This window comes from Hibiscus syriacus, unplaced genomic scaffold, assembly GCF_006381635.1.
Source record: "Hibiscus syriacus cultivar Baekdansim isolate YM2019G1 unplaced genomic scaffold, ASM638163v2 tig00110788_pilon, whole genome shotgun sequence".
In the NCBI taxonomy this organism is placed as follows: Eukaryota; Viridiplantae; Streptophyta; class Magnoliopsida; order Malvales; family Malvaceae; genus Hibiscus; species Hibiscus syriacus.
In genome coordinates, this window is record NW_024062863.1 from 102,852 (window position 1) to 114,048 (window position 11,197).

An 11,197-nucleotide genomic window follows, 5' to 3' on the forward strand; every position below is an offset into this window, starting at 1 on the left:
GTGGACGCCTCTCGATTTTGGGTTTTGCTGGATTATACTGTGCAATGGGGAAGAAAAAAGAGAGCATAAATTCCAGGATCAAAGTCCTGCCCTATTGTCCAATTTGCAAGATATGCAACTGGTTCTAGAGATTAAAAGGCAAACGAATGTCAATGGAGAATTAATCTTAGCGTTGACATTAAGGATAAACAAATCACATTCATGCATGGCTAAAGATAGATGCCTAAGCACCTATACTTCACTCTTCTGCTTTTTTATCTTAATGCCTAGTCAAGGTTCTTAAGGGTCAAATTCCCCAAGTGTTTCTGCCATTTTTTGAATGATTTCAAGCTAATTGTAAAGAACATACATTCCACTCGTCCACATGTGGGTTCCAAGTCATTTGAAAGGTTCTTTTTTTAAAAACCTTTTTCAAGTTTTTTCTTATGTTTGGATATGTTTCGAAAGTCATGTTTTCATATCATATCACGAATATCGAATACGAATATTTTAAGAAAAATAAAGACTTGAAACAACATGAACGATCGATTGTCAAATAACAAGAGACGGAGTGGTCCGTGTTAGAAAAACTTTTGCAAGTCCTATAAAATGGTGTTTCTTGTAGCCAATTCTATTCAATGTGAATCAGCCAAACCAATCAAGTAGGTGAAAAAGATTGGGGCTTGAATCTTACAAGGCACTGGTTCCTCACTCTCCCTCAAGGACTTCCAGAAATGCTGGAGCACTGTCCCAACAATGCTGGAAGTCTTTGGAGAGAGTGAAAAAAAAAACGTGCCTTGATAGCTAGTAATTCACAGTGGTGTGTGCATTTCCAATGGAATTCGTTGCTCACTCTCTCAATGGCTTCCGAATTTGCCTGGTTTTTCAAGGGCTTAAACTGAAGCCCTGAGGCGAGAGTGGATAATGTTCACCATTCTTCCTACTTACATGCTTTATTTTTCTTATCTTTCAGGTTCGTTTTATAATCTATGTTCGAAATTTTATCGGATCATAACCCTTTTTTTATTGAATAAAGACAGCTTAAACCTACATGTACAAATGTTCAACAATCTTCTGCAACCTTGAAGCTTTTGTTTATGCTCTTGCTAGCCAGCTGCCTCCATTGCACTAAGCAAGCTCTTGATTCTTCTCCACAACTCTCACCCCATTTGCAGATCTAAGCACATTGGCCTGGTTTCGTTAAACAAAAAACCATAAATCAAAAGGTTGAGAGATAATTCATTTATACAAAACATACTGTAGAAATGACAAGATTATAGAGATGAGATGACCTAAGCATCTGTGATTTCGACTGCAAAACCATCAACAACGACCAAAGATAAAGCCCTGTTGTAGGTGCCAGCTTGAAGGGTGCTTGCCAGAAGCTTATCGTGCTTCTTGCCCAGAAACAAATCAAGCTCGTACGCCCCTTTTTTAGTTCCGTTAAAGAGAAAAAACATGAGAAATAAACATCGAGAAGAAAGTTGCAGAAAGAGAAAAAAGGATTAATATGAAGTAATCATATAATGATGATGAAACTCACGGATCAGCAGCTCGAAGACGCTGGTATTCAGGATCATAGTTCATGAAAACAAAGTACAACTCGGTGTTTGTGCTTCCCATCACCACTCTTTATATATATATATTTTCTTTGGTTATTCATTTTCATACTAATATGGTAGGTATTTATACACGAACAATAATAATCTGATATTCAATAAAACAATATTCTATAGTTGAAATATATTTATGTATTTTATTTAAAAGTTTAGATATTTAATTTTTTTTAATATATTATTATAAGTAAAAATAACAATATCAATCAAATTAAGATGTATAATATAAGTAAAGTCTTAAAACTTTATAAACCGGAATAGTAAAGGGAATGGCAGATAGCCTTGCATTAAGTTTAGTTGCATATTCCAATAGTAGAACATGCCATGTTTAGGTTTCAACATTACTTTCCGCGAGGTTCATGCATATGTTTAAGAAAGAGTTAAGATACTTTCAAAACCCATAATTATAAAAGATGGGTAAAGTATGCTTTTATTCATTTAATATTGATCATATTTCTGTTTTGGTCACTAAATTTTAAAAACAAATCAATTTAATCATCCTTACGTTAAATCAGAAATGACATAGTGATGCGTCTATTTTTTTCTTCTAAAAGTGAACTATTTTTCTGCTGATGTGTCGCATCGTTTTTTTAAATCACAAATAACATTGTGACGTGTTTGTTCTCTGATGTTTTCTCCAACCATTCATGATACTGATAAATTAGTCTCATCGTTTCCTATCACTCCATCAATTTAGATTTTTCTAAATTTTTCTAAAGTTCACAAAACTTCAATCTAAAGTCGAGTGAAAACAAATTCGATCTACAATCTTCGTCGTCTATCACTATGAATCCATGCTATATTGTATGTCTCCTTATTCTCCATCTTTTCGCAGATAAAAATTTGAAAGAAGATGCTCTAATGTTAGAATATCAAAGAGAATCCAAAAGGTTAAGTTAAAAACCTAAAATTTTGTGAAAGGAAAATTTCAAGTATAATTTTATAAATATAAAAGAAAGTTTCGAGATCCTTTTTAAAAAGATAAATGTTCTGTCATATAACACGTACGGTTAAATAATTAATAATAAACTGATAAAAATATAGTAATATCAAAATTAAATGATCAAAATCAATGGTTTTCATTTTTGATTCATCTATTAATTAATTATAAAAGATGTGTATATATATAGATCAAATCTCAGTGTTCTTCATATTTGATTGATCAATTAACTAATTATAAAAGATGTGTATATATATAGATCAAATCTTAGAAATTTTTTGTTTTACTTGTAAAAATTTAATCATATTTGATTAAGCTTTTGATGTTTTGTCATAGAAATATATCATTTTATAGTCTCAAAAACACGATCAAGATACAGTAAAATCTGTGTTATCGGAGGCCTGGTCTCCGGTAACGTGTTCGTACAAGACAAAGCAATCTCCAGAACCATCAAAGCTTGCATCCGGTCTCCTACATGGACGTCAAATTCAGAAAACACAGTTTTACCCTGTATTATACTTTCCTTTGCGCAATTTATAAGCACTATATCATCTGGATTCGTCACTCCCGCCAGCAGATCGAGTAAAACAAGTCCGAAACAGAATATGTCACTCTCTTGACTCAAATTCCGACGGTTATCAGTTCCGACACGGTCTTGGTGACTGAGCAACTGGATGAAGCTGTAATCCGATAACCGAGCCGTGAAGTCGGTGTTTATCATGACGTTGGAGGATTTTATGTTTCCATGTTCGTTTGATCATCAGTTGGATGACGGGGTTGTGCATGGATGAAACTGATTGCTCGTGCAATGCTGGATATTATCTTCAGACGTTGATTCCAATTTAACGTGGTCTGCCCTCGTCTTTCACCTTTGATTAATCAATCAAAATGAACAATGTTTAAATGAATTCCATACAAGCTAAGATGATATTTGGTTTATGAAGGAAGTGGAATAAAACTGACCTGAAAGCAAGTCAGCTAAGCTTCCCATGGGGTAATAGTCACAAACAACAAGCTTGATCCTCCTGGAATATAAGTAAGCGGTGATCGGCACGAGATAGTCGGAGCTGCCGCAAACTTGAGCCAATCTCTCGACTCTCTGACCGAATTCAGACTCGCCCAAAACCTCTTTAGAACAGAAAGTGTACCGTTTGGTAATACCATTTTTTCAGTCGAACCCCGGCTGTTCTCTCCCATGACACGGACGGAGGCATTGAAAACCTCCTCTAGAGACGGTGTTGGCACATGGTTTTCACAAGAATCCCCTGCTCCACCATCATCGTCGTATTGAGGATTGAACTTCGGCCTTGGCCTGCTTCGGTCACCATGTTCTTTTAAATCTCTCCTGGGTTCTGCAAAACTAGCCCTTGCGAGGATTCTTTGTGCCGCGCAAGATGAACAATACGTGACTCCGATGAGGCAGAGTTGATGGCAATCATACATGCTTTTGGTATGTTTTCTTCAATCCAAGGGGTTGAAAGATTGGAGAAGGTCGTTTCATGCTGCTGATGTCGAACGTTTGACCTGCTTTGACGTTTTATGAGGTTCCCAACAAATGAACCCATGGAGATTCTCGCCGCTTCTGGTTTTTTGTTCTCTTGATGTTTACACCAATTCCCACCGACGGATGGTGCTGGGGCGTCAGTAAGCACCCTTCTTCACAACATCAAAGTGTATGTTTTTGTTGTTACCTGCTCTCTCTTCCCTCATAAATCAAATCTTGTTTTCTTTACGTGTAATGTATTAATGGAACCGTTGGCCTCCACAGATTTAATATTAGCTAGTGGACACTCAAATAATAAAAGGATTTTGATTGAAATTTCACTTTTGGAGACCCTCAGTTTTCAACTTTAGCTATCCATCCACTTCCTCAAAATCTATATCAAATCAAAATTTATAAAATAATCAAGTTTATAAAACTATTACAAAATATCCATGAGATTATAAAAAACAATAAATTTAATAATTATTTTATAACCGTTTAAAAAATTTAATGATCAAAATTTAATAATTATTGTATAATAATTCAATGCACTTTACCCTTTCTTTTTCCAAGATCACTCGTTGTTGAGTCGATAATTATGCAGACTCCGATTATATTCAAAATTAAATCGAATCAAACTCTTACCTAAAACTGTTTTTTATATAACACGCAAAACTAAAGATGTGAACATAAATGTATCTATCCTGCTTACATATTTACAAACAAATACCGATTCACCACCACCCATTAGACAAACACCACAGAGAAATTTTCGATTCGTTTTTCTTCATTTACTAAATCCGTAGGCCGCTGATGAGTTTAATTGTCAGCTACTATCGACACAAGACACCTAAAGATCATTGTTCTAATCAAAAGCAGAAGCATAAAAATGCAAGGAAATAGTTGTTCACTCTGCTAGCAGGAAAGCCCAAACTGTCTACTCGACTTCTGATAACAAGTGTGTCTCACTTATCACCACACAACGATTACCTTGATGGTGTTGGTACGGACCTGGAATTTTTCACATTCTTTCAATCGGCTCGGTCCGATCCTGAACAGCCAAGTGCTCTGACACATCAGCCAATGACTTGAGGTTGCACTTGATCAATGCCTCGACGAAGTAGCATGTTTCATCCTTGGTGTTCCCTTCAGGTACATCCACTGTAAAGGACACGATCACCAATGTGACTGGTCTGCCATCGATGACCTCGGGATGCACTGTAACAATGGATGAGTAGTTCTGCCAATTTGTGCACAAGGAAAATTTTGCAGTTTCAGATCATGATAAAAATTTAGGACACTACAAAATTCAAAACTTCACCCCGAAGAGAGAGGTCAATGTAGAAATGGTACAATAGCGTTCACTTAAATTCAATTATTGAAAATAAAAGGAGGCAGTATAAAATATATCAGAACTAAATTTAAAACATCTTCAACGAATATGTTAAACAGCATTGCTTACTCACGTGTATAAACTAAAAATGTTATATTATACCAGATTCATTACATGCAATAAGCGCCAGGAAAACATTGGCTGTCGCAATAAGATGGGTTTCAGGTCAAATGTTCTCTCAGCACAAGAACCATAAATTATTTGATTAAGGCCACACAAGGTATATACAATTCCCCCCAGGCAGAGTGCAGGCAAGAAGCTCATTCATGCCACTAGTGAAATTCAGCAGAAATAGATTTCACAAGTCAATATGAATGATATATATCTCCTTGTTTCAGAACTCCAATTTCAAATTTCATAAACATAAAAAAGGATCCAATAAGATTTAGTAGATTAAACAATGGTTTTGGCATTTGTACTCAATTCAGTCTTACCCCAATGACTGGCTACAGAAGCTAGCATATTCAGTTCTACATCTTACAGGTTACCATATCCAAAGCCTTGTTACATTTTCAGGTAATTTATGTATGCACAATTACATAGGAATACCAATATATCATATAATAGTAGACATGATAAGTTAATTTGAGGTTAATGTTTATATTTCAGTCAAGATCATATGGTGAACAACTAAAAGTCTATAGGAATTCAAAGAGGAGGCATTTTAGGTTACATGTGTGGCGTTTTAAATTCAACCAAATGGAAAACTCATACCTTCAACCTATGGTCTCCTCCGACAATCTTCATGCTCAAAATATGCTCATCGTCATCTAGATACTCTAACCTTTCTTTTCTAGTTGTGGCCAGCAAACCTGACTTAACATTGACTTCTCTAACTCTTCCAATCTGAAGGTCACCCTGTAGAACACACCTGCTAACAAATGGCTTATACTTCTGTGGTTGATCGAATCTCCTCACCAAAGACCAAATCTGATTGATCAAAAACCAATAATCATTCACTAGTGAAGAAAATAATGCCAAGTTTGCCTTCGATCAAAGCAAACTAAAACCTGAAACATAATCTCAGAGTAACTTTATTTGTAACTACATAAAAACCAGTTTGGGTAAGTTCATCTGTAACTACATTAATTGGTATCAAATTAAAGCTAGTTCAAACTGAAGTTCATCACTATTTGAAGAATAAACATATGAACCCTGAGTTATCATTTCCATACTTAGTGAAATAAAAATAAATAAATAAATCTTAAGATCCGTATCCATTCAAACAAAGAAAATACTTAGCAATTCATTATACAAGAAAACAACGATTTTAGAGAGTGAATTCTACTAATTAATCCCCAATCAGAAGTCATCAAGTATTTTGCATTCCATCTCTTAAATCATTAGCTATAAATAGCTGAAGTTCGCGTTTAAAAGCTTACACATGGATTGTCCATAGCTTCGATTGATTCACAAAATGTTTAACATCATCATATAGCAGTTCGAACGAGATAATAATCTGTCTGAATTTTTTAGTGATAACTCCATAATTCTAATCAACTCCAACTTTAATTTTAATCTCCTACATATTCTCTCAACACGCAATGAAAAATAAAGGAAAAATAACTGACTAAGCAAGAAAAGGCTCCAAACTCCCAGATCTATGTACGGATCTAACACGAAATGAGAATCCAATTGATTCTATTAAAAGAAATAACTACTAAAATCATGTAAAAGAAAAAGAAAAAGCATACGAGATGAACCGGAGCTTTCATGTTTATGGTGCTTCTTGATGAACTCTTCTTCTATCTTACTAGACTTGTTCCCGTTCATGGCGATATAATCATTGGTTACCATCGAGGTAACCTTAGCAAAAACCCTATCTCGGGGAATTGCGGAGGAGGAAAAAAATAACTGACGGCGGGAAAGAGGGGGAAGATTAGCGGGTCCGGGTACCGTTAGAGGGGAGTCTAGAAAGGTCCGAAAACGACACCGTACAGTCTCAACAGCGAAATGTCCAGATTGCCGGTTTCTCATCTCATCGCCTGGAAGTAGTATTGTTTATTCGTACATTTTCATGGCGAATAGCGACAGGAGTTTTGGATTTGCCCAGGCTGAGTTTTGATAAGGTCAAAAGGATTTTGGACGGACGTGGTTGAAGTCTAAAACGGCTGCGTATCTAGAAGATTTTTCTTTGCGCTGGGTCTTTGAATTGTTGGGCCGATTCTTAAGCCCAAAGTTTCTTTCCAAATGATCTATTTATACCTTCTAAATTCGATTCGAGTTAAATCTAATTTTAGTTTTAAAATTTAAATTTGTTCAAAATATAAACGTTTAATCATGTGATCAAGTATTTATTCAATTTCGAAATCAATTGTTTAGTCAAGCTATAATATTAATTTTTAATTCAAAAACTTTAATTCTAATAAAAAATTCTTAATTAATTTATGAGTTGTTCGAATAAAATATTAAAATTTTTGAATTTAATTGTCAATAGATTGAAACTAGATGGAACCCATTTCTTAACACATTTTGTATTGAGAGTGCCACATATATGCTAAAAATACTCTATTATTTATTATTCGTTGACTTTTCTAATAACACATTTTAAATGAATTTATTTTAAAATCTATATGAAACAAATTTAATAAGACGAAGTAATATAATCGCGTCCAACACACTTATTCAACAACCTATTATATTACTTTATGTAGAGATACAAAGATCAAAGTGATAATACCTCAAAAAATCAGCCGGATATTAAACAAAGGGTAAAACTCTTCTGATATTATTATTTTTATTTATAAAATTTGAATGAAATTTTTTTCTGAGATATCAATAAAAAATATTCAGATAATATTGAACTCTTTATTATTCGATTTTTTTTGAAAAAAATAACAACTAATTATGTTGATGTTTAATAAAGAAAGTAGTGATTATAATACTTAGGATAATTAGCTTTTTGTGAACAAAGAATCATTAATAACAAAAATCCCAATTAATATTAAAGAGTTTTTCTTATAACAATCAATTTACACTTTCTAATGCAGTATTGAGTAAGAAATAAAGCACCTACTTGGCAATCATGCCTGAAGACATGATTAATTTTTTCTCTAGTTTTCTCTCTTATCAGTGAGTCGTCCCCCCCCCCCCTCTCTCTCTCTTTTATCTTTGTTTATTAACTATACAAACTTTAATGTTTATTACCGACGGTTGATATTTTTATTTTTTTTTAATAAATATGTATATATGACACGTTTTATTTTATTTTATATCGTGTTTTTTTTTTTTATGTTTTTCGGCTGTTTAGTTATTTTTCATTTATCTTTTTCTAAGAGTTAATTAGACATTGCCACGACTGATCAATATGACACTTATCTGATGTATTGTCGATCTTTCCTATTTTAGACATTCGGATTGGATTTGGATATCCGTTATGCGTTCGTGGATAGATTTCACGTCGCTCGAGTCTGATTTGCGGTTTGTTGGTGGTCTTTTAATAACTAAATCCCTTTTATGATTCGTTTGCCGATGTGATCTAATATGTTTGTATCTATTTTTTTAAATTTTTGGTTAGATTTTAATTTTCCTTGTATGGTCCTTATGTGATATTTAAGCTTTATTTTTGTTTTAATGATTGTAAAAAATATCTTAATTATGTGTTTAATTTATAATTCTGATTGTAAATGTTTATTATAATGGACGATATTTCATGTTTTAAATAAAATTAGGGATTTCTTTAGAGAAAAAATTACGCTTTCTAATCAAACAGCTATAAGCTGAAAAAAACATTAGGAGAAAAAAAAAGTTGTAATCCTAGTTGGCAAGAAAATCCCATAAGTCAGGGTCAGCATCAAAAGACGGCATTATCGCAAGCAAATCGTCTTCAAATCGTGGTTCATCTACCATCATCATCGAGTAATCATTCGAAACAGAGGCCGGTGAATTCCCAGCTCTCCAAAACCCATCTTCAGACACAGTCGATGACGCCAACTCTTTGCTTAAATCGTCGCTAAAAACCTTAGTCGACAAGGAAGATGAACATGCGGGACGATAGTTGAAATCGCCCTTCTTGGCTTTCTTTTTATCTCTCTCTGTTTTCATCTTTTGACAAATGGCTTCAATCTTGGCATCAACTACGTTCTTGAGAGCATTCAGCTGAGCACAATCTACGAACCCAAACTTACTCGGGTCCTTCAGATTCGGGAAATTCAACCTTGCGTATTCCCCTCTGAGCTTATAAGCTGCTCGATCATATGCCAAAGCCGCGGTTTCAGCTGTTTCGTAAGTGCCTAACCAGACTCGCTTTCTGTTCTGTGGGAGTCTGATTTCAGCCACCCATTTGCCCCATTGTCTCTGCCGTACGCCCCTGTAAAGCTTCTTCTTCATAGGGGTCGGATATTTGCTCGTTGATTCGTGGTTTTGGTGGCTGAATTTTCGAAGGAGATCTCTTTGGTGGTGATAGACTGAAGAGCCTAATGGCTCGTGAACAGAGCTTGTGGTGGCGATGGTGGACGATGAGGGTGAGAAACGAGAGAAGATTGAATCTATGGTGTTTGAGCCTCCTGATAATATGAGCTGTGATAGTGAAGACCCGATATCTGCGTCATTTTTTAACCTACAAACATGATTGCTTTCTTGCATAGTTTCTTCTCCTTGAACAAAACAGAGGAAACAATCATGAACACTCTCACTTTTAGGCAAAAGGAAGTGAAATGGCGATGAAAATAGAGGAAAAGGCTCCCCAAGAAAGGTATGATTCTTGGGTCGGAAAACAGATACCGGATTGTTGGATTGACCCGGAAAAAGCAAATGAGAAACCCAGATTTTGGAAGAGAGAAAATGAAGAAGAACAGTAATAAGAACTTGTTGGAGAGCTTGCAAGAATTTAGTATGGCATAGAGACCTGAGTGTTGTTCCAGCTTCGTGTATTTATAGTTACACAGAAACCTTACATGGATAGACGTTGGTTAAAAATTTAAAATTATTTCATATTTTATTTATATATATATTATTTAATTATTAAAAATATATTTTTATCTCTTAAAATTTTCTAAATTTATATATTTCTAAAAATTTAAAAATTTGTTCTCTTAGCATAAAATCATATATCGGTCTCTACTTTGATAATTTATTTAAAGCTCCAACTTACTTGGATTACTCGTTAAATTACCTGTAAAATATCACCCAAATATATTATGTTTAAAAATAATTTTAATTGGATTTGACAAATGGATCTTAGCTGTCACCCCTAAATGATCAACCAAAACGTTGACTTTGATCAAAGGGGATGTCGTCCGTGCTTTTGACGTATCAAAGTCAAACTTCGTAAGATTAAACTTAGTCCGACATTTTTTTTCTTTTATCACTTATTATTTTTATATATTATTTAAATTATTTAAACTTTTAAAATCAATAATAATATTTAAATTTATTTGAACTCAAAATTTATAAGAAATGACAGTCGATCTAAAACTCAGACTTTTTCTATTATAATATATTTTTTTCTCTTTTGAAAGAAAATTTGCATACCAAATTATCCGAATATATGAATTTCCAATAGTAAAACAAATTGCAAACTATATATATATATAAGGCTTGGTTTTGCTTTGCATGTGAAACAAACCTAACTGTCGGTTAGAAGTCAACGATTATTTGACAGTGTCTTCTACGTTGGTTGACTTTTTTTTAATTTACTCTTATATTTTTTCTTTTTTCTTTTTATCTTTCTTTTACAAGGAGAGTGAAAATGTGATCGTATTACCTAACTACTTTGTCAACCCAATGTTTTGTTTCTGTTTCTAAGGTAATGTGTCCTTTTTCTTACCTGTAAAGTATCAAAAGAT

General features: G+C 33.9%; 2 protein-coding genes across 2 annotated transcripts; both read right to left on the reverse strand.

Annotated features, from left to right (window-relative positions):
* Window positions 1-4,990: 4,990 nt before the first annotated feature.
* Window positions 4,991-7,434, reverse strand: LOC120140659 (abscisic acid receptor PYL3-like). The gene is made up of 3 exons (XM_039155627.1): window positions 7,106-7,434; window positions 6,126-6,341; window positions 4,991-5,258 (listed from the first exon to the last, which is right to left on the reverse strand). Exons 1-3 carry the CDS (start codon window positions 7,124-7,126, stop codon window positions 5,040-5,042), a joined length of 456 nt encoding a protein of 151 aa, XP_039011558.1. The 5' UTR covers window positions 7,127-7,434; the 3' UTR covers window positions 4,991-5,039.
* Window positions 7,435-9,167: 1,733 nt separating this feature from the next.
* LOC120140656 (ethylene-responsive transcription factor ERF061-like) lies at window positions 9,168-10,023 on the reverse strand. Its single transcript, XM_039155624.1, has one exon. It carries the CDS (start codon window positions 9,993-9,995, stop codon window positions 9,168-9,170), a length of 828 nt encoding a protein of 275 aa, XP_039011555.1. The 5' UTR covers window positions 9,996-10,023.
* Between the last annotated feature and the right edge of the window lie 1,174 nt (window positions 10,024-11,197).

Coding starts and splice junctions, on each gene's coding strand:
- LOC120140659 (XM_039155627.1), bottom strand. CDS start 7,126: ATGAAAGCTCCGGTTCATCTC. Junction 6,342..7,105: donor TGAAAGCTCCGGTTCATCTC/GTATGCTTTTTC, acceptor TTGATCAATCAG/ATTTGGTCTTTGGTGAGGAG. Junction 5,259..6,125: donor GAGGAGACCATAGGTTGAAG/GTATGAGTTTTC, acceptor ACAAATTGGCAG/AACTACTCATCCATTGTTAC.
- LOC120140656 (XM_039155624.1), bottom strand. CDS start 9,995: ATGCAAGAAAGCAATCATGTTTGTAGGTTAAAAAATGACGCAGATATC.